The sequence below is a fragment of the Leuresthes tenuis genome, unplaced genomic scaffold, assembly GCF_036924035.1.
Source record: "Leuresthes tenuis unplaced genomic scaffold, fLeuTen1.0.hap1 SCAF_14, whole genome shotgun sequence".
NCBI lineage: Eukaryota > Metazoa > Chordata > Actinopteri > Atheriniformes > Atherinopsidae > Leuresthes > Leuresthes tenuis.
Genome location: NW_027325368.1, coordinates 8406596 through 8430384, shown reverse-complemented (window position 1 = coordinate 8430384; position 23789 = coordinate 8406596). Strand labels below are relative to the sequence as shown.

Sequence of the window (23789 nt, the reverse complement as noted above, 5' to 3'; positions counted from 1 at the left end):
CCAACAGTGAGTGCTGTGTTTTTTATGTTGTTGAAGGCTGTTGTCAGAGCTGAAAGTGCATTACATATTCCAAAAGTCTCCCTGACGTGTCATTTTGGAGCCCTGCTTGGTGGGTTGGTGTCACTTGTCACAGGGCTCTGGTTTCTCCACAGTGGCTGACCACCTTGAGCTGCAAGCTGCCGACAGATCGCTGTTGGCTGACAAATCAGCAGCACGGCACCACTAATCTGTGCTGTGGGCCCTCTCGCTTAGCTGCATTTTGTGTCACAGTCATTGAGCTCAACAGATGATAGGGGACAGCATGGAACTGGACACGCTGTTTTGTTGTAACCATGGGTTCTTAGATTGGTATTGTTGCTGCCATACATGTGTTTTTGTGAGTGCATGCTTGTGCGTGGATTTCTTATTAACCTTTGCTCCTTTTCTTTTCCCCCTTACTCCTTTCCCGTCCTTCTTTTATTTATCTCTTTCCACAGGAAACCAAAATTGATTGTGTTCGAGTTGCCACGAAAGGTAGGGCTAGATGCGATGGTGTGAATAAAAATGTTTGCCTCGTGTACATGTTGTTCCCAACATCCCTTGCATTTGATATCTGAGATCTAACAAAATTAACATATTTTCATCTTGTTAGCTTTTTTTTGGATTAATTTAGTGTTTTCTCAAAAGAACGAAAGTGTGAGATACAGTTTTTACATACATTTAGTTCGATATATTGAACGATGGCAAGTGTTTTTCAATGACTGGGAGACAGCCTGTGTGCCCACCAAGGTCTGTAGGTACTTAGCTATGCTGCCTGGATGTCCTGCTCCTCACATTAAGGGTGATGAAGTCTAAGCACCATTGATCTGGGAGCAGAATTGATAAGGCCAGAGGGAGCCGTAGTCACACTCTGTTCTGGGCTGTGGGAGGTCCTGTCACATGCCCTGACAGTCTCGTATATTGTGTAGTTTGCATGCAGCTCCACTATAGATTTCTGGTGGAGATCCAAAAGTCTACATCCACGTAACTCAATAAGCTAAAGTTAGACAGCACATGTGTAAGAAGTGTAAAGTATAGGAGCAATGTATCTACCATGAAAGAATACATTTTCCAACACTCACAAACTTATGACCTCGTGTAAAATCGTGTCTTTTTCTGCCTAAATGTGCATGGTGGTGGAATTTGGCTGTTTTCAGCTTCAGTGTGGTCTTTCTCTATCTCTGTGTCTCTGTTTCCTGCATGCCATCCTGGATCTACTGACTATACTCAGCCGCCATTCTTGTGACTCAGCTTACAACCCCCTACGTCCGCATCGCCCCGGCGGCCGGTGACAGCCAACTAACAGGTCAGACTCGGAGCTTTCTGCACAATCTCTGATCACCTCCGTCGCTTTGTGTTAAATTTGGCAGCCAAGTGGAATGTTGCATGTGTGTTAATATATTTTTCAACTTGCCATTCCCAAAGAGGCTTTATGATTAGATTAAAGATGTGCAGACGCTGTCTTCTACCTTCATCTTCTCAGTGTTAGTGGACATGAAAGCCTTGTTTGAGGTGTGATTGTCATTTGATGAGTCAGTGTTGGGAGATTTTCGATTGGAGTTAATCCCCTTTGATGAATATTTCTCATTAACTTTGGGAGGTGTGTGTAGCGTTAGTTGTTGCAGTTATGACAACAGTGTAGCTATGAAGTGTAGCTATTCGATTTCTGTTCAGTTTCTCCAGTGTTCTTAGGCTGGAAGGAAAGCGCGCTGACAGTACACATCACAGCTCAAATGGAGATTTGACACTGACAAATTTTTTTTACGATTAGTTTGAAACAACAAATTGAGATAGAATCACATCACTCCTGACATGACTCTGTCTCGCAGTCCTCTGAATCTCTGCCCTAAAAACGATTGTATTTTTAACTGAAGTCAGTTGATGGCAGTTGACAAAGGCACGCCAGAGCAAAAATCAAAATGTCACAACCATCCCAGGATGGATATTTACCTTTCTGATAGGGAAAGAAAGTGGCAGTGACTAAAGAAGGAAGCTTGCTCCAAATGATTTTACTGACATAACAATTTATCATTCTAAATTTACCTCTGGTGACAAGGAATAATGGTGTTGCTCAGGTAGACATTTGTGATTCTAGTAACATTGCCTTCCTCAGTGCTCCTTATCGCTTCCCAAGGAGCAGATGCTCTTAAGACAAGCTGCTTTTTTATGCTACCCAATCTCTTTGTGCCTCTTGTTGTTGGCGATCCCCTCTCGGGCTGATATTTAATGTTTTAGTTATTTCAGGCATTTTTATCTTCTTGGGTATTATCTTTCCTGCCCTGCATTCTGCATTTTTCTCAAGCCCTAGCATCCTTTTGCCCCAAATATGATTAACCAAGGGTAAATATGGTATGTACTTATCTCTCACAGAGCAGCTTCATCCAAAGAGTGCTGATGTCCGCTAAGGACAGAGCTAAAGGGGGAGTCTTTGGGACAATTGGGAGTCACTTACTTTTAGTCTTAGTATGACTCTTACCCAGTTTGTGTGTATTTGTTTTTCATTGTATTCATGAATCAACCTTTATCATTCAGTGTCAAATAAGCAAGCTGAGTTTATATGTACCTTGTATTTTATTTTATTTTATTTTATTTTGTATTTTATATAACAAGATTTAATTAATAGACAGCTTTATATAATAATTTTTTTATTGAGCCTCATGCATCACGATGTTTTGCAGGAGCAGCCACTCACAAACCTGACGCAGTGGAGCCAGAGAAACAAACAGACCACACTGTGAAGATCGCAGGGGTCATCGCTGGTATCCTCCTTTTTGTCATCATCTTCTTAGGAGTGGTGCTCCTCATGAAGAAAAGGTAAGCCTTTTCTTTACTCGTTGAAATACTGTTTGAGATTCATGGAAGAGCTTGAACTTACTTGCAGAGCGCTCGAAAATGAGCAGTTTTTGTTTTTTATTTCGTATATTTCTCCCTCAAACGGTAGCATTGTCAACGGCGTCGTAAATAATTAATTTGATTATGTTGATACGGCCCATTAACGCTGTTTACAGCCATGAGATACAAGTGTGCCATGAAAAATTAATCCATTTCTATGGCACTCTCAAACAAATGTGCAGCGCTTCAGTGGCATTGGAATGGGAATAGAAAAGAATGTTTTTGAGTTTTGTGAGAAGGAGAGAGGCACAAAGGAGATGAAAGAAAATATGATGAAAGGCTCAAAAGGAAGGAGGATGGCCACATACCTGAAGGCTAAGTTTACATTAGCTCTGGACCCCGTACTGGAGAGGTCTTCTGTGCATAGCCGAGCAATCAGGGGAGCTAAAGCTCAGCAAACACTGACCCCCGGTTTTGTCCACCATGAGGTTTGAGTTAACACAATATCATTGTCTGCAGAGATTTCTTTGGTGGATTCAAGTTGGTTTTCTGTAATATCTACAATGTGAACATACAAAAATAGACTATAGGTATAAGCTGTATTTTGATATCAAACTGTATGTATTTGATACAAGTGTAAAGGTCAGTACTGTAGATCAAGTAGATGTAGTTGCGTGGGAAGACACAGTAATGTCACTAATATAATCACTATGTTCCATGTTTATTCTTGTTGGTAATATAAGACTCATTTTCTACAGCAGGGCCTGTGTGTGTAGCGCAGCAATCAGTGGGTGGGTGTGAAAATCAGCACAAAGTAATGAAATTGTTTTCAATTAGCCTTAATCAAACCAGAGATGGAGATGACTTCGTCGTTTGAATTTTGTGTAATTTAATGTTACCAACAGGGAATCAGAGTTGTGTTTAGACATTCAAACCATTCATTACGTTTCAACCTTGGAGGTCAGATATGGTAATTTTTTTAAGGAGTATAGAATGATGTATTCATGAAAGAAGGGAGCGGCTCAGTTTCGATCAGAATAAAAGTTTCTTTACTTCACTGAGGCTCTTTTTACAAAGCATGACATGACTCCAAGCGATCACCTTTGCCCTCACGATCACTAGTTTACCTCCACGTGTGCCACCATATCTGATTTTGTTCATTTCTACTCTTTTTTCAAACATTAATATATTTTTACTTTTTCTTTCCTTTTCATTCCATCCCCTCCCCTCCTCCACTGCTTAAATCCTACCACCACCCCACTCGGCAGAAGAACCTATCACTCCTACACTTACTACCTGTAAGTAACCACTTTGTGTAATGTTAGTGCCATGCTTCTCACCCACACACTGTTTCCCATGCATGCAAAGAGCCATGTCATATACCTCCTGCCCAGAGCTATTACAGGCCCAACTGTAATCTCTGCTGGAGGAATGGAAGACGCCACTCCAGTAAATCTCCACACTATGAGCACATCATACTGTATGTCACATTGGCACGGCTTCTGACGAAGGCAGACAGGCACAGCTGCACCCCCACGAATAAAGCTGCAACTGAGATGTTATTGCAGGCTTAATTTCTTCTATACTTTTAAGGAGTTTGTTTATGAAATGATTAACTAAACTGCGTTAATGATTGTAGAGCTGCCAAACTCGTCTCATGAAAGAAGAAAAAAAAAATCAATGTAGAAACTGCTGCATTTTTACTGAGTTTGAATTTTTTATTTGCCTCCAGTGATTTCATCTCTTGTTGACTTGTCAAAGCTAGGGGCTTTTTTGAGGTGCCTATCACAGTGCATCTATGCTTCGGTTGTGCGCAGGACTTCAATGAGTCCAAATATTTCATACAATTTCAATATATATTCTGCAAATGGTGAAATGCAATCAATAACTCTGTGTAGGATGAATCAGATTGATAGGTTTATGCACAAGCTAACATGTTGACTTATCAATGTGACTCCAAGTGCATGTGATAATTTCTTGTTTGCTTTACCCCACGCTCATCCTCTCACTCATCAATGCGCCACAGCTCTCCTGCTTTTTCTTCTCTTCTTTTTCAGCATGTTTTTTGGATTTGTTGCACGTCCATCCCATTGATTTTATGGTGATGGTGGAGTTGTGTCTTTAGCTGATAAGATGTTTGCAACAAGCAGATTTGATCACAGAATATCCTCTTTTCTATTCTGATGTCTCCAACATCATATAACAATAGCCCCAGCGCTGCTTTATTTGCTCTTAATATAACAGATGATTCCACATCACACAGCTGAAAGGTAAAGAAGCTTATTCTGCAGCTCTGCCTTCCCCGCTGTAGCTTGTATGGCTCCCTCTGTACGGTCTTTGTGATTGATGCAGACTAATCTGTCTTGAGATGACTGTGATCAGAGAAAAGAATGGAGGCTGCCTCACATCAAAGAACATCTCAGGATACACCTGGAGATAATACTACTCTGAATACTCGGTGTGTCACTCATGTTAGAATATAAAGCCCCAATGACTTAGTGGAGTGGCGTCTTCAAAGCTGAGCGCACACAATGTCCAAACTACGCAGGAAAAGATTGGTTGCCTATCAAACAATGCAAAAAGCAGATTTGTGGGTTTTTTTCTTCTTTATTTTCGCAAACATGTTGTTGTCTTGTTTTAATCCTCGTTTATGGAGGATGGTATAAATAGGTGAGGGAGTAGTAACGCTTTCTCTTGAAAAACAATTGCCTCTAAGCAGTTGTAGTAAGGCTATGCAAAAATACAGGAAGATGTCATTGTTTTAGAGGTCTGAGAGGTTTTATAGGATGTGTGTCTTGGTGATTTTAAATACAGGCAGTTGGTTTGATTGGACTTGTTACGTTAGCAAATTAAGGCTTTTGCAGTCCAATAAACCAATATGTCCAATATGTCCGCATTATGTTTATATGTTTGCAATAAGATGTTGTTGGAGATGGTTTACAAATATTCTGCGTTGTGATTCCTCCCTAAGGCTGTTAAGATATTAGTATGATATACAGATTAAATTAAGATGTAATGGCTCGACAGCAACAAATACCAACACATAAACATGCTCCAGGAATGTGGGAATAAGACTGTAACAAACAGTAGGTGCTATTGTCAGGGATAAGGGGGGGCTGCCATACACCTTCCCTATAAGATACAAAAAATGCATCCACATTTTTAAACTGCCATCTACGGGTTGGTTGAAGATGTCCAAATTCCGACTGGGCCACAACTCCTGTTAAAAATAAAGAAAATCAACTTCTGGTAACAAACGTGCCACAACTGATGCTGAAATTACAAAACTGCAGAAGTATCTATTTGAACAGCATATTAAAGAATACATCATGTGCAATGCATTATTTCAAAAGATATTATTCACAGCGAATGTAATGTTCATTCTACTTATATGTTTTTACTCAAAGTTTTGCCATTGCTTTTTTATTTGTTCTGCAGATCTATTGTGCATACGACACACTGCAAGAGAGTTTAAGTTTACAGTGTGCTCTCATTCTCACGTTGGACGTAAAACGCATGGCAGAACAATTTCATTGTTCACAGTTGTTAATATCGGTTAAAACATTGCATAATATACATTACACTTGAACAAAAAAGAAATAAATTTATTTATTTATTTATTTATTTATTCATTTTAAATCCACACAGGGTCAATTATGTACTTACAGTGTGAATGTCCTTTAGCAAGTTGCAACCTTACTAGACTTACTAGCCATTAAAAAGCTTCTGTTGGATGTTTGACCTACATTTGCTGGACCGAACAATATTAAAACCAGTGACAACAGTGAGCAACACTGCTTATATTGTAAACAAGCTTTGCTGACCACTCCTACTCTCACACATACACTATATTGCTACAGCAATTTCCCCCTACAGTAGCAGCCTCCCCCAGCAGTTTAGTAAGGGGTCAGAGAACACGACAACAAGTCCGAGGTGTTCACCCAGCCTCCAAAGTCTCCAGTTGCTAATATAATGGGATCTGATGGCATCAGTAGTAATCCAGACCACCCTCAGATATTCTTTGTGCATGCCCTGACTACTCATAGCTGCCTTGATGGCATGAGGAGGTAGTTGTTATGTTATGGTGGACAAGTTTATGTTGGATATGACTGAGACTGAGAAAGCTTAATGTTATCCTGCTTCATCGATTCCACAACCAGCTTTAACGAGCATTCGGGGGTCATTTTCTGTTGGAACACCCAATTATGTCCAGGTTGTAAATGTCTAACTCTGTCTGAGTTTATTCATGGGAGTACTGGCAACAGAATCACCTCAGAGCATGATGTTAGCACCGTGCTTTAGAGTAGGTGTAATGTTCTCAGAGCTGAATGTGTCATCTTGATTACCTAAAATGTACCTATAGCCAACCTGGCCAAGCAACTCAATATTTGTCTCATCAGGTCTGTGCCTCTGTGGTTTCTGGGTTTTCACAACCAAGTAAACTAACATCCTCTCAATGAAGGGAGGTAGTTTAAGATTTCCTTTCTCTATGTTCAGAGCCTTTGACATGGTCATAACTTCTATAATTTTTATTTACTGCATGGACATATTTTTAACTGATTATCCAGGAGTTTGCATTTGATTAGAAAGATACATCCCTGATTTGTGTAAATCTGCAGCCCTCCTTCACACAGTTCAGACTCTTTGATATTGGTACAGAGAAGCCACCATATGCAGTCAATCATGATCACCAAGTTAAGAGGCTTTGGCAAGTGAAATAACATTTTGAAAACTTAAAATAGACTAGGATCAATGACATCAGGTCTAAATCAGCAACTAAAACATTACCTTAAGTGAGAGAAGCTAACAAATGCTAGACATGTTGCATCTGCCCATAGAGGTACTTGGTAGGAAGGGTGATCACGCTTCTTATCTGTATTGTTAGTGCTCTTCTTATTGCTACTCTTCCACATGTTGCACATACCCAGAGTTTATATCGTCAGATTAATTATAGACTCCCTTTTTACACATTCTCCTCAGGAGCATTTTCTGTACTCATCTGCGGTCATGATGACAGCCTTGTTGCCAGCCATGAGCTTACAACACCTCTATGATTGATGAAACCCATTAATGTTCTCATGCATTCATCAAAGTATTTTAAAGGCAAGAGAACATCCTGCAGTTGCCAAAAATATGCACTTTAGGTATATTGCCAGAGGTAGCTATGAGGCCGAGCACCCAACGCAACATCAGTCAGAGCGCTTATCAGGAATGCAGTTACATGTGTGATCAAATATATGACCGCTCTTTAATCAGGTGGCCATACTGACTGCTTTGCATTCAGCTGCTGGGGACAAGAGAGATCAATTGGTGTCAGCCAGGGATTGTGATTGGGTCTTTATTCCCCTGAGAACTGAATGAATCCATCAAGCAACGGGAAAGTCAAGTAAAAACACACTTACTGTGCCACTTTCTGACTGATGTGTCTGGCTTGTTTTGTGCTCCACAAACTTCAAGTATGTGATCTGGTTGTATTTCTTCAAAGGTTCTTTTTATTATCATGTAATATCAAACTAATCCCTCACATAAGATTTTTTTAGATGAGAAAGAAAAACAAAAATGTACAAACTGTGACTATGATGTGAAAATAACAAGAAATACATCAGTATCATATATCAATTACATTTGGATTCGACATTTTGTACCTACAGCTGTAGGTATTTGTCAGTAAAATGATTTCATGCTGTTTTATACCAAAAGTAGCATGGTTTAGCCGACATTGTAAACACAGGTTTACTCTCTAAAACGAGTAAACTTGTGTACGTTCAGTGCTCTGAAGGCTACAACTGGACCCTTACCTATAACTACAACATGAAAGGACGGCTTCACGCTATATCCTACTGGCTGAACCACAGTGTCTGATAATCAGTACTCCTGAGATGATTAGGCTTGTGTCTTATTTTTTAAAGGACCTTAGACATCAACCCCACACAGTGACACAGGAAGTAAACGCTGACTTTCTTACAGATGGTAAGATTGATCAGTCCCATCTGTCATTGTTCAAGATGTTGCCGTCAGTATTGAAGCCTTTTTGTTAGAAGTTTATTGTAAGAAAAAAGTGAGGCGTGCCCCTTCTTGTTGCCTCGACGGGAGCATCCTCTGTAAAAATCAACATGCACTCCCAGGTGTTGTGTTGCAGTCATATGACACGGGACTCAGTGGCTATAAAACACTTACACATTGCACTCATAGGCCAGGTGTTAGCAGGTGTTTGTGGGGTTTTAGACCACTGTTAAAGGAAAAGAGCTTAATTCACAGATCAGTTTCCTGTATTATCAAAGAGTTGTACATCAGCTAATTGTAACACTGTATCTGCTTGTAACTGCTTAGAAGCTGACAAAAAAAAAAGATTAAACACTACGTCCGATGTGAAAAAATGTTAAAAAACTACATTATTTTTGTATCCAGTATCACAGTAATGACCCTTTCTGTTTGCAAACAGAAAGTCCCTCACTGACATGTGATGGCACTTTTAATCATCCCAAACTGGGCCAGTTAAGACCAATCAAAGAAGTATAATATTTATTTTAAAGTCTCACAGGTTAACGTGCAGAATCGGTGAGGGCAATGTGAGCAGCTGGGAGCACATAGGGAAGGTTGATATTGTGCTTGTCAAATCCTTGAGCTTGCTGGACACTACTAAGCATACAAAACAAAAATGCTCCTTTGCATGTAAGCTATATCCCTTCCAGTTACTGTGTGCTAGTTTAACATGCATGGCCCTGGTTCTTATATGCATTGGCTTTGAGACTAATAAAACATAATGTGATTATGATAAGGTTTGTTTTTGCTATTGAAAAATATATTGACATGACTGATACACAACTAATACTTTGAGTATGGTCTAAGAATTTTATGTCCCATTATGACCTGAGAGCTTTGTCACAGAGTATTTCCTCCTGATGATAATATTATAGCAGTGATTATTCTGAAATAAAAAAACAATTTGAAGACATTGTGTTTGCACCAAATGTTCATTAATGAATTCAGAGCGTAAATACAGGTGCTGGGAGTGTTTTTTTCTGTATGGTGTTTTATTATGTCAGCTTACTGTACATAAGAACAATCTTAATCAAAAGTAACCAGCTGGCAGGTTCCAATTTCTATTGTAAATCCTATTAGGTGTGCATTTATTGAATGGCTCAAATGGTTAAAAAAGTTCATGCTGTGGTTCAACCATAATTTAGCACTGGTGCAATGTTGTAGCAACGAAAGAATAGAGAAAGATCTCAATACAATTAGACATTGAGGGTTTTTCTAATAAACTTTGATGACTATTTGGTTTAATTTCTGTTGAAAAAGGAAAATAAACATACACATAAATCATTATCCCATTTTTTTTTAAAAATCTAATTTTTCATAATCACTCCCATTGGAGAAAGGGAGTTCTAGTAAATGTACAATGTATAACACAAAGTGCTCCGGGCAAACACCTTCATTAAACCTTACAAGTCGAACATGCTGCAAAAATCACATTAATTGGTACAAGCCTTGCAGAGCTTTACACCTACAAGCTCTGCATCTTGATAAGGAAGAGGGAGGAGGAAGACCACCTCAAGCAGGCCGAGGGGATGTCATGCAAGGAAGATTCTAGTTTAAATGGGTGAATTTTAAGGCAGTGTGTCACTTACACACACACAGAAATAACTAAATCTGTAGCACAAAAGATGTCAAGTCAGTGGCTGATGGGAAGATTGCTTTAAGATTTCACTGTAAAACATTTGTTTTGGATGCATTCTATAGTTTAGTATATTCATAGGTGACTGCTCAGAGTGTAGCGCATGTCAGTAATCAATTTAAACCTCAAAATACCTCTTACGTATAGTATATGATACATTAAATTATCGCAAACAAAATCTGAGCACATTTAGCTTCGACATCTTGTAGCATCAAGGTACATCAAGGCTAAAATCGTCAGTAATAATAATCAGTCGTTTTGAGTATGAGAGCTGTATATTTAAATATCGAATACATAAAATAAAGCAACATATATACATATATATTCTCCACCAAGGCAAGAGCTGAAGTGAAAGCATGTGATAATTCTATTTCTATGTTTGTTAGCAAGATTCTGCAAAACAAGCAGCTTCATTCTCAGGAACTTTATTTAAGACCCACATCAGCAAAAGGAAGAACTTCAAAATCCTTATGCAGACTGGAACTGCTTGTGTTAGCATTTCAAATTCCGCCACCTTCTCCCACCATCAAGCCTCCATCCTCTTGTTGACAATGTAATCATTGTTGACTTAAAGTCAGTTACAGTTACCCGCACTCGTCCCTATTGTGTTTTTAATATTACCAAATAGAGAACTGGATATTTTCTCCTTGGATGCTCAGTGTATAAACAACCGTCTCAAAAATGCAAATAGCAAGAGATTCATGTACAGTATGTAAAAAAGAAAAATAACAATCCAATCAACATACAGTGTAAGGAATTGGCAGAGGTCTTGTTCATTAATAAAGTTAATTAGACACTATAACACCTTATACGCTGTTTAATATTGTTGTCAAGTTGATATGTTCTTGCAGAGAGCAATACATAAAACACATTACTGTTCTGATACATGGACTAGTAGACTTATTTTTCTTCAGCTTTAATTTCTGTTTGGAACAAGTGCGGCTGAATTACAACTTGTCATTATGTGGTTTGAATCATTTGCATTGGTTGAACACATTTGACAGCATGCAGTGGTGGAGCAGGGGGTGGAGACGGAGACTAATATGCAAACAAATGTGCGTACTTAATAACAGAAAATAATACGGTTACTTTAACAAAAAAAAAAAATTAAATGCATAACTTTATAGGCAGAGATTATTTTTTAATGGTTAATTGAATACCAGAAGTTGAGCTTCACTGTCATGATTTTTAATCATTTTCTTCATTCACAACTAAAGCTCCTCATTCACTTTGAATGTGGCGACATCATCCTCTGCCAAGTGGAATTGTGGGTGTATTGTTTCACTTTTGCTTGTGGTGGAAAGTCGAGCCAAGTCTTCCAGCAGCAGAGCCGGCACCAGCTGAGCATCTCTATCACCATGGTCAATCATCAAAAGCGTCAACGCTTTTGTGTTTGTGCAATCCTACCGAAGGCCACCCATTGTGCTGCTTGGTAATTTTAGGGAAACAGACACATTACTTTTTAAGAAAAAATGTTAATGTTGTAAGCATTCCAGTTAAACTGCCATCAGATTACAATTTTTAACTAAGACATAGCTTTTGCCTCTAAAACCATGGGTAGACTGATAGAATGATGACACAATCTGATTGAACATAGTTTTAAAGATGAATGAAGGAACACATTTGAAACTTTACTCTTTACAAACAACAACTAAAATGCCCCCACTGGCTTAATCAAAGATACTTCTGTTGCCCCTCCCCAGCTGGATGTCAGTCAAGTAAAACACACATATGCCCATGCACCAGTGATGTGAGTGTGTGAATCGTTAATGAAGCCTTTTTTGCCACAGTGTCACAAGGTTTCGGCTGCTCCGGTGCTGAAATGAGCCCGCCATGCTGAGCTTGAGGTTTTGAAGCTCCTGTTTTAGAAGTTGCCGCAGTGTTAACTCCCACTGAACAGACATTCTGGCATTCTGAGACACAACCCGTGCTGCTTCCTTTTTGTTGTAGCTGAACTTACAGGGTTGGTCGCTCAGATGCCAGGTCTGTCATGTACTGAACTGCAGAGAATCTCTAATGAGAGTTGCCTAATAATAGTTACCTGAGATGTTTGCTTAGTTCTTTACTTTTGCAAACACCTATCCCTTCCGTCTGTCCCGTTTTTCTCCTACACCCTGTGCATCCAGTGCTGAGAGATGTGTGGTTTTATTGTTGGGCATGCTTCCAAGCAATCACTCCTATAAATTCTAGTTAAGATCTTTCCATATGCAACTTCACGCTAACTAACCAGGATATCATCAGTGGCCACATTTATCAACACTCACAAACTGTACACTTCCTATTGCTATCTAGCTCAGCATATCAGACTCCGTATTATAGTCATCTATCATTAAATTTTCCCTTTTTACAAATGAGGAGAGAATAGCATGCCAATTAATCTTCATCTAACACCCACAGTGCTTTGCAAACACCCCACTATTGCTGCCGCTTTCCTCATTTTTGGCACTGGCTTCTGTGCAGCCTCCTTTATCTTCAACGCTCTTGCTTCAGCTGTCACGCAGAACAGGAAAGCGGAAATCCAAGTCTTTGCAGACGCAGAAACAGGAACAGTGATATAGTATTAAAACATGGCTTATAGTTGTTCTTAATAGTCTTCTCCATGAGTGCACACAGTGCTGAATCAGTCTTAATATTGCCTGGGGTATGCACAGCCACCCTCCTCCTCTCACTCCTCACTACATTATGAAGCTATAACAGAAAAAAAGAAAGAAAGAAACAAGATTGCCATGTTGTTCCCAGCTCTAATTGCAGATTAAAGACAAAATGTGGGCATACAAAAATGTCACTACTTTGTCACTTTGGTTTCTGAAGAACGGATCCACTATTAGCCTCACGTTGCGGCCTTTAGAGCAAATGGCTGTTTGAAGGCAGTGGGAGCCTGTTGCCATATGGCATCAGACAGCGACAAAATTGAATAAACAGAGGAGATTTGCGAAAACAAAGCAGCAGGAGTGCATCATTAGACAGCAGTTGTCCGTGAGAGAGACTTCAATTCAAATAGGGAGATGGGTCACGCAGAGAGTAACAAAGTGCGAGGATCAGTGTGAGGGTTGCCATAGTTAATTTTTACACCACTCGCTCCCCTCCAGCTACAGAACAGTGGCAAGCATCAGATATGGCTAATGCTGCAGCATATTCCCTCTCAAGCTGTTTGCCATTCTGCTTTTGTCCATCATATGTGAAGCTATAATAGAGTTAACTCATCAGGGTGACAATCTGATGCAATATTTATGGCCTTGGGAAAATTCTCTCATGTAAGTAACTTCTTATTCCATACTGTCAAAGGTCAACATTGGCATAACGCATTTCGACAGGGTTCTTAAATTTGTTTTTAGTGCAGATGTCAGACTATATATGATACAAATATATTTTGAACCTTAATCGTTATTTGTTTTGTGTTGTGGCAGCACATGCATGTTAGTGCATCAGTCCCCGACATGCTGAGCGGGCAAACTTCCAGGTTTTCCTGTTTCCTTGGCAAAATAAAAAACATCCCATAAAGAAAGGGATAAGACTGGAGTCCACCTTGCTCTGGTTTTCCAAAGATGGACAGATCTACAAGCTCAAGTGTAATGCCCAGTGTTTTTAAAAGCCTGGAAATTTAATTAGATTTGTAAACATTCTTATATGACACTAAAACACCAGCATCTGGCCCAAGAAAAAGAACAGTTTTGTTTTGGTTCAATTCTTTATGATAATCTAAGGTTTGGCTCCTAGAAAATGGTTAAATATGTTTGTCTTCTTGCACTTGGGGGTCTGTAATTTTGTGTTCAAGTAGCCACTTTCTCACCATCCGAGATTTACCAAAACTGATGGGAAACGGTGGATGGGGCCTGATCAGGACCCTTTTCAGCTTACCAATCAGAGCAGACTGAGCTTTATTTTTATTAAAATTCATGGAAGTGTTTGGTTATACAATAGTTTGTTGGTAGTACAAACAAGCAGCATCACCGTGTGTTTCAACATATATTACAGTTATGCTAGTAGCTAAATGAGGCTGCACCTACAGTAAACACATGCTGATATTCAGCACTATCAAAGGTATTGACTGATATTTCAGCATCATAGATTGTATGAATGTAGACCTCTGGTTTGCACTAAAGTATAACCAAAGCCCAAAGAAGGACTTCATGTCAGGGAGCTTATGGCTAACAGCATCCAATTCAATAATGTTAAAATCTGCTATTCATTGTGGGGTTGTATTGCTTTTACTGCCAAAGATGTGACCAAAACAACCAATATTTGCATACCTCAAGCCACGCCATGTTCGGAAAAGAATGTTTTTCAGACCGTTTAAAACAATCAAGCAAATCACTTGTCAGTCAGACAAGTCTGAAGTCAAAAGTTTGTTTTAAATTAAATGTTTTGTTAGAAAGACTTTTCAAAGCCTACAATACTGAGGTAATAAAATGTGCAGACTTGACTGTGCAGAGCCCCCGACAGGTACACAAATTGGTGAATTCTTTAATCTGATTCTGTATTTCATCAAGAGGCAGATAAGAGAGGCTTTACAGCACCTTTTCCAAATGAAGAACTGGTGTCTTGATGGTATTTGTGTTCATGTTTGTGTGAGCCCAATGCTTTAATGGTGTTTGATCGGGGGCAACTTGCTTATTGGCTCCAACATATTAACTTCAAGTAGGTCAATAAAAGCAGGCTGACTGTTTCAGTTCATTGTTCACAACTCTAATTCTTCCATCCTAAAATACTATAGCTAATTTTAAATCATCAGGGCCACTGATGTATTTGGGTTAGAGTGTCACACCTTTCCTCATTTCTAAGGATTTATATTTCTTTGCTTGAAAAAGCTTCTGGTGCCTAATAAAACCTAATGTGGCCACAGCCCAGGGTACATTAGCTCAGTCATCTCATTACATCTATGAGTCATTGCTACCGGCTTCATATCTGATCAATTCAAGCGTTGCCATTGTGGGTTTTGTCTGATTGTTTTTTTTTTCCCCTCAACAAAGGAAATTGGCAAAGAAGCGTAAGGAGACACTCAACAGCACACGCCAAGAGATGACAGTGATGGTCAACTCCATGGACAAGAGCTACACAGAGCAGGGTACCAACTGTGATGAGGCGCTGTCCTTCATGGACACACATAACCACACTCTGACCACCCGCAGCGAGTGTGCGCTCACACTCAACGGCCGTAGCGAGTGTACCCTCACCCTCAACGGCCGAGGTAAGACCTGCTGTACCTGTGTCTTTGCACAGTCGCGCACAGCAGGCACCGTGGATGTAGTTAATTTACTTTGCTCCGGTGAGAAAGGAATCCAGCTTAACTGCACAGGAAATATTCACCCCACGAAATCTGAAACTGTGCAGGCTGTTTCTCATACACTGTTGATTTGGAAAACGTTCAGAAAAAGATCTCAAAAGAATCTTCGATATTAAATTCAATTCAGTCTTTGCTTTTTATCTAAAGCTGGAATCCAAGTGCATTTCTTTTACATTTTCCTACTAAATCTTAAATTTTGCAGAACAATGGGTGTGAAAACCAGTCCAAAGATTGTAACTTTTTCTCATTAACTTTTGTTAATTTCTATCACTTATCCAATCCAGTTGCATAAATTAGTGCTCAGAATGAATTTTTAATGAACAATTGCCTTCTCTTTTGACTCTGATTTTTTTTTCTTTTCTAACTGAGACTTAATTCAGTCTCTACAAATGATCTGACTTTATTTTTGTAGCTTTTGAAAAACTTCCCGTTGTTACCAGTGCTGTAAGTCAACAGGGACACAGCCTTTTCAAAATAGTTGAGCAAAATTTATATTTAATCTGACGTAAAATACTTGGAAGTAAAAGAATAATTCGTCCCTCAGGAGTTTGTTCCACCCTTTTCACACATTCCCTTTAAAATTTCTTTAATTTCTCCAATGTTTATTTTGTTTAATTGACTAAAAGTTAACTTAAATCTGCAGTGCTCTAATTTTACAACAAGAATTCCTCCAATAGTACATGCTCCTCAGCTGTGGAAACTGTTGAGTAAATGCTTGCTAACAACCTGAAGGCAGTCTGGTATTCAGATCAATAATCAAGGCATCTTGAAATCCCAAACTGGACTCGGAGCTTATCAGTAAACATTAGAGCTCCTAGAAGTCTGTCATGAGGTCTTAGTTTCAGCACCGTGCAGTGTCCAAGAAAAGAAGGAAACAAACAACACATACTAGATGCACTCTGGTGCGATAACCTATTAATTTTCTCCGTCCCAGGTTACACTTAATACTTTGTTGATGGACAGCTCAGCTAAGTCTGCACCCAGGGCTTGACCTGCTATAATCCCAGTCAAAACCATCAGATTAAAAATCCACAACAGCCTCTGTCTTTGCAACCCTGCGGGAGCTGAGCCCCAAAGATGCTTTGACCTTGATTAACTGTCTGTTAGCGTAGATGTTCCAGTCCGGGCCTCTGTCTGCCAGCACAAATTATTTAAATGCGTTACTTCTTACTTTGCCTGTCAGTGTAAAGCCCTCTCACTCCCCATGACCTTACATTACAGTCAGAAGTGTCATTTTGGCTCCAAACATCATGCTTGACAGATTATGGTCCTGAACACACTGCTCACATAACCCAAACCCTGCTTGGCTTGGCAGTTCTGTTCATGTTGCATGATGACAATCCAGGGAGGAATTGACAGTAACTCTATTGCCCATCTAATTACTGTTCTACTCGGGTACAGCAGGAGAGGTGGTGGAGAGGGAATCTGTCAAGTTTCAACTGCACTTGAATTTTTAAACCACATCGCATTTTTCTCAAAGCTTTAGTAAATGATTGCTTTCAGTTTGACCATTTTTGGACATTTTATTTTGATTTAATCATCACTTTTAATACTTGGCTTCAAGAACTTGGAAGCCAAGTTGAAAAATATTTTTGAAGCCATAAGTTACAGCCAATGATGCAACTTTTTAAAGAAGAACTAACACAGACTCATTCTTAAAAGGGAAGATTTCTATTCATTAGAAATTACACTCAACCTTTCTCATTACAGTGCACTCAGCTAAAACTTTAGTTCTGATGTCTAATATTAAAAAGCTTTAGATGGAAATGAACTACAGTCCAGACTTTTCTCCTTTTTTTGCTGCTGCTGTTAATATGTTTTACCGAGTCACATTTCAGGGATTTCAGTAAATCAAACTAGCACGCTCCACCTCACCAAAGCAGATGCCTGTGACCCTATTGAACAAGCTTTTAAGAGCATTTGATGATGTGTTTTTAAAGCAACTGACTTAAGAGAATGTTAAGAAAGGAAAGAGAGGGGAATTGCACACAGCATTATGCATGTGTATGAGAGCCATTAATCTGCTTTTAAAAGAAATGTTGAAATCTGAATTAACTATATTTTTAGTGAGGATATACAAAGGTTTGATTTTGGCTAACGGTTGCTTCGACCAGGGACAACAGAAGAATAAGACATGAATTTTTGCCATCTAAAACAATTCATATCTAACCTGAATCGTGTCACATGGACCTATTGACACAGAAAAATAGATGTTTAAAAATCACCATATCAGTAACGTAAAGTATATATAGATGTTTAGTAATGTTTGAGGCGTGTACAGTAAAATAGCCATGATGTGTCGGCCCAAGCGAGGAGACACAGAAGTAAAAAGAAGGTCTTATAGAGCAGAATACACCGGGCCTAGGTGTAGCTTATGATGCTTATCGCCCTCTGCGCATCATCTGCAAAACAGAGCCCTGACTCACAGCTAGTGTCCCTGTAGGAGATTTATTACACTATGCACAGTGGCTTTTCTTTCCCTCATTTTGTGTTGATTGACAAAATGAGACCTTTTGCTGAGTCTGAGCTGGGAAAGAAAGGACAACTGATGCAGAAATGATTACACTGAAAGTCTGCAAACACCAACCAAATCAACTCAGATTTCAGAGGGTTAGTAAAGTTTTATGTCTGATTGCTTTGTGCAGCACGCACGAAAAAAACGTACTCGCCTACCTGTTGTGGCATCTGGCCGTGCAATTGGAAGTCATCCATTACAACAGGGGTTCCCAATTTTTCCCACAGAATAACAGCGGAAGAGACTCGTGACCATCACTATCACTGGTTTAGGTATACAAACGTCTCTATTTATCCAGTTAAAAAAGGACATAATGACAACACATACAACCCCAGCAACCATCATACAATTTTTTGAATCCATTTCTGACTGCTGTTTTTTTTTTTTTAATCTCAGTCTCTTTTTAGATTTAATGTGATTTCCCCCTGCTTTGGAAACCATTATACTATCTGTAACTATTAAAAACTAGACTCAAATGATGTTTTTTACATTATAGGTTCTGCATCCTTCCTTCTTCACTAACAATAACAGAGTATTGATGGCTTTTTTGTGTGTTCTTTTTTCTCCATCTATAGCTGGGTCGTCACCGTCCTCCTTCACACTTCCCAAAGCCAACACTCTCAGTTCATCCATCCCCACCAACTCGTACTACCCAGGTAAACGAACGCTCTTTTCCTCTGATTAATCCTGTTTGCCGACCAAAAAGTGGTTTCCATGCGGTCTGAACAGCGATGTTGACAAATGAAGTTATTAACAAACAAGCTGTATTAAGTGTCACAACAGATTAATAAGAGACAATGTTTTCAAAGAAGTTTTAATGAGTTTCACTTTCTTGGGTGAGACCTCCTTTTTATGTAATTTACAAGCTAATACTGTAATGTATGATATGAATTTACCCAGCAGTGTTGATATGTGCTTTAAAAATAAGAAAACGATTTCACAAATGAGAAAGCAGATGAATTAACTTTGGATGGGTTTACACCCTGCTACATTTCTGGGTTTATTTTATAGCACTTTGCCAAGATGGATTTTAGATGTTCAATTACAGCTTCAGTTTCTACCAAATAATATCCATAATTGTGTGTCTTATGTAATCACGTCACAGCTCATTTATTAGATGGAGGAAAGGGCAGCTAGATTTATAATCAGCTAAACTTACTGTATGATTAGCTTTTCCAGAAAATATCATACATTTCTTGTTGTTCTGCTTGGCAGGAAACCAGAAAAAAGTGTCCATTGTTTTTTGTTGATGGTTTTGTGGGTTGTCTTTCCTTCTTTTATGTACTGCAACTCTTTTTCCTCCTCCAACTTCTGCACTTGTTTTGGGGGTTTGAACAGATCCTTTTGTGCCAACTGCTATCTTAGGTGAGACACATTTCCTTTTTCGATTGTTGTTTATTATATGTGATTATCTTTATGCTAAGGAAAGTTACACTGCATTACATTCATAAGCTGTTTGAAGACTTAACTGTGAGCCCAAAAAATGGCCGTTTTTTTTTTTTTTTTTTTTTTGGTATTTTAGTTTCATTGTTTGTTTCTTTACTAAAAATGGCTTCCTCACCTTCATACCTGCCTGCTGCTTCCCCCTCCCATCCTCCTCCCCCACCACTTCCTCTCCCTCCCTGTCTAATGAGGGGCTCTCCTGGGCTGAGGCTGGCTTCACTCCATCCCATCCGCATTGCGTGTCGTGCGTGTGATGTCACTTATGTGTTTGACCTCTCATATGCATGGACAGACATGTGGACTGGATGTGGGGGAGTGTCTAAGGGGGCAACAAGGGGGCGGCAATTCGCCCTGGCAACCAGGGCTACAGCATGCTGAAGCCACAGCAGCCGCACTGAAAGACAACAGACAAACGGTGCAATAGGGAGGCAAGAAACGCTGTCTCTTAGACCCTCCGCTCAACAAAAATTTCGGAAACGGGATGCATTCGGTCTGAACATTTAAAGTCTAGCATTAGCTGTGCTGCCCTCCCCTTCCTCCCCTCTCTCCTCACTGCACATTTAACTCCCCTCCCTCCCTCCAAAACAACAACCTTTTCTATTATTCTTTTTAATGTTGCTCCCCCTGCCTTTGGCTAACTGCTATCGACCTACTTGTTTTGGTTTTGTTTTTGCCAGTGTTTGTACATGTTGTTCAGCGATAAAATAGAATTGTGAAAAGCATTTTGTTTTTTTGTTAATTATTGCTGCCCGTTGTTGAATATCCAGAACAGCCTAAAGTGCAGCATCTTATACGAGCAGATGCTTCTAAGTGGGGCACTAGAACTGTAATAATTAAATACTCAAGGCCACAGAAGAAAGACGGAGTAAGCAGCTCTACTCCGGCTTTGCAGCATCGCTGCATGTTTTAAGAGCACAACATACAGTTAGGCCTTTTTATTCCACATCAATGCAACTTGAAGCAGTATCTTTCATCACCACTTCTGTGACAGCTGCTAGTTCCACATTTAATGAAGCGTGAAACAATTAACATCAAATTACAGCAGCCAGAAAAGGTCACATGCTTTCAGTTGTGACACATTCAGTCATAGCTTTTTCTCATCTGTTGAGGTTAACGATCACAACTGATTAGACCGTACAGGATTGGTGAAGATTTTGATTTCACCGCGCATTCCTTCGAAAAAAGAAAATGCTGTAAATACAGGTGTAACCGCAAGCACATTCAAATATAATTATAGTAATTAGACAGAGACATTTAAAATGTCAGAATACTCAAAAAATAACTGGCATCAATAAGTTATGAAAGTCACAGATTTGAAACAAAACAGCTGGCTCTGGAGGCGATCAGTATTTCAGTAATATTTTCTCCCCTGAAATCCATGACTTCCTTGTTTTTTTTTTTGTTTGTTTTGCTTTTTTATTATTATTATTATTTTGTCTTGCACTGTTGAAATTGCCCTATCCATCCACTCAACATCCCTACCCCCCCAACTAGGCTTTCTACCTAGGTAGTTTGAACTGAGAAGGCATGTGATCTTGCCCTGTAGCGTAGCTCTAAAACACTACTGTAACAGGTTCTCATGCTGTATTGTTGCTTATCCCCTCTCTCCTGTCTCTTCTCCTCTCTTTCTCTTTACATACGTAACCTCTTATGTATCTGCTATCTAAAAAGTGCCCATTAATGGTAAGTTTTCCCAAGTGGGCAATGGGTTGGGGGAAGGAGGCGGTGTTTACTCAGAAAGCAAGCCAACACTGAGCGGCTGCTTCTGACATGGGCATTACGACATTTATTGCATGACAAGTGGACATGTTAGCATCTCACCACCCTTCGTACCGTGCTACCAAACCACCATTAGCTTAGCATGGTCAAATTACATACCGTGCCCCATGGCAGCATCACCCCATGCATTCTCCTTCCATCTCCGCTTCCCTCCTGGATTCTTTTCTTTCTTTAGGTTTGTTTTTATTTTTTGTTCATGATTCGGGGAAGTATGGGTGGCAGGGGTTGAATCCACGCTCTGTCTGTGTGATGCTTCTGACGGTGCCTGCTGCAACATGCTCACTGTGGCCCACCGCACCCCCTCACATCCTCCTCCTCCATGTTTCTGGACACCCCTCCATCGTCCGCTGGCTCCCCCCAGCATCTGTGCCTCATGTCTGCCACTGACTGGATCACAGTATGACAGAACTGGAATGGAGTCTGACTCGCAACATGAGCCGAAGCCCAAACCAGCATACTGTACTGCCAGTAAACAAAGTTAATTTGTTGTTTTACAGCATCTTTCTGAGGATTTTCTGACTGATCTATGCTGTTTCTCACAGTTGAGGGCCACGGACATATTTTATTCTGTTAGTAGCCTTATTAAATGCCTGTAGCATAAGTGTGTTACTTAAAGGGCCTCGTAACAAAATGGCTTTACAGTACAGTATTTTCCAGCCAGACAGATGGACCTGAACCTTCCCACCACATGACTCATCCTATTACTCAATGATGTTGTGTTGTGACCATCCATAACAAACAGATTACTAGCTGAGAGTTGTTTGTGAGTCTGGAGGGTGGTGACATAATGCTTAACAGTAAATGAGATAATGTGCCATCTGTTTATGAGAACATTCGTATCTGATATATGAACTAGTCTGAAGAGTGACAGCACCTTGACTACCTATCTCAACTTTATGTCAATAAACTTATAAAATGCCACTGCCATTTACTGCTTCAAGCCGTATGTCACCCAGATTACAACGATCTGCCGATGACTGACGATGTGAGTTTAGCTCAGATTTCTCTGTCTTGATCTGCCCTGTTCTGTCTCTGTTTTTGCCCCACAGATGAGAGCCAGAACATGGGCAGCGACACTAGCAGCCTGGTGCAGTCGCACACTCACTCCCTGAGGAAGCGGGAGCCGGTTGATGTGCCATACCAGACGGGTCAGCTACACCCGGCGATCCGCGTGGCGGACCTCCTCCAGCACATCACCCAGATGAAGTGCGCTGAAGGCTACGGGTTCAAGGAGGAGTACGAGGTAGGACACAGCCCAGCTGTCATCCTCCATGAAGGTTGCAAGCACATATAAAGCCTGGTCATGGAAATGCTTATCAGTCTAATATGAAGCTTCATCTGTATCACGATGTGCAGCCTGTTGTCTCTTCTTCTGCCTGTTTTTCTGTTTTGCTCTGCACAGCAGATCTGTTTTGTTCCTCCCCAGATGCACTTTTATGATAAATTGTTAATGCGCCCTGTCTCAGTGTGTTTTCGTTGTGATTTGTTTTGTTGTTCATCTGTTCCTTGTTTGCAGCAATTGTGCATATTGTGTGTGGGTGTGTGTTTGTGTCAAATGCTGCTTTCTCAATTCTCCTTGGACACTCCCCTGTAGGCCAACGTGAAAGTCAGAAATACACCTCCAATAAAAGTGCAAGGAACAGCTAGCTGTGTGTGAGCCCATGTCCCCTCCTTCAACTGAATCCGGTCCGATTAGGCTCCACTGATGGCGGCCTCATGCTTTCTTAGACTGTTGTCGCACAACAGCACCTGTAATCTGACACCATGCCTCTCACTGACACCAAAAGCAAGGATTTTACCGCAGAAGAGCATTCTCATTCAATTTCTCTCATTAGTGCAAGAGGCTGGCAGGGGTTTGGCAGCGATCCAGCCTCCTCGCTGTCCCACAGCACCACACCATCCAGCCTCCTTACACCCTGATGTTGTAACTCACTGGTTTTAAGCTAAACTTTTAAAACTCTTTATGTTCATTATCTTATTTGTGTCACTTCTGTCTCACATGGTGTTTTTTTTTCTCTGTTTCTGGGGTCACGTTCATATTTCTTACAAACCCCATTTCCAAAAAAGAAATTGTATTTAGACGATGAGAAAAATCTTTAATTTGATGCCAACAACTCCCATTTAAAAAATAGTGGGATCAAGGCATGTTTCCCCATTGTGTTGCATCAGTCTTCCTTTTATTGACATTTTTAAGTCATTTGGGAACTTGAGGATGTAGTTTGTTAGAGTTTTGGAAGAGG

General features: G+C 40.0%; 1 protein-coding gene across 6 annotated transcripts in view; it reads left to right on the top strand.

The window, feature by feature from the left end:
* LOC140268994 (receptor-type tyrosine-protein phosphatase mu-like) overlaps positions 1–23789 on the top strand; it is a 158191-nt gene that overhangs the window by 97477 nt on the left and 36925 nt on the right. For 3 of the 6 annotated variants that reach the window (XM_072364009.1, XM_072364010.1, XM_072364008.1), the window contains exons 13-20: positions 477–513; positions 1250–1324; positions 2697–2832; positions 4119–4148; positions 15499–15716; positions 18903–18983; positions 19666–19692; positions 22599–22792. In XM_072364009.1, coding sequence (XP_072220110.1) covers positions 477–513; positions 1250–1324; positions 2697–2832; positions 4119–4148; positions 15499–15716; positions 18903–18983; positions 19666–19692; positions 22599–22792 — 798 coding nt within the window. The remainder of the gene's footprint in view (positions 1–476; positions 514–1249; positions 1325–2696; positions 2833–4118; positions 4149–15498; positions 15717–18902; positions 18984–19665; positions 19693–22598; positions 22793–23789) is intronic. The other 3 variants (XM_072364012.1, XM_072364011.1, XM_072364013.1) reach the window with 3 other exon arrangements.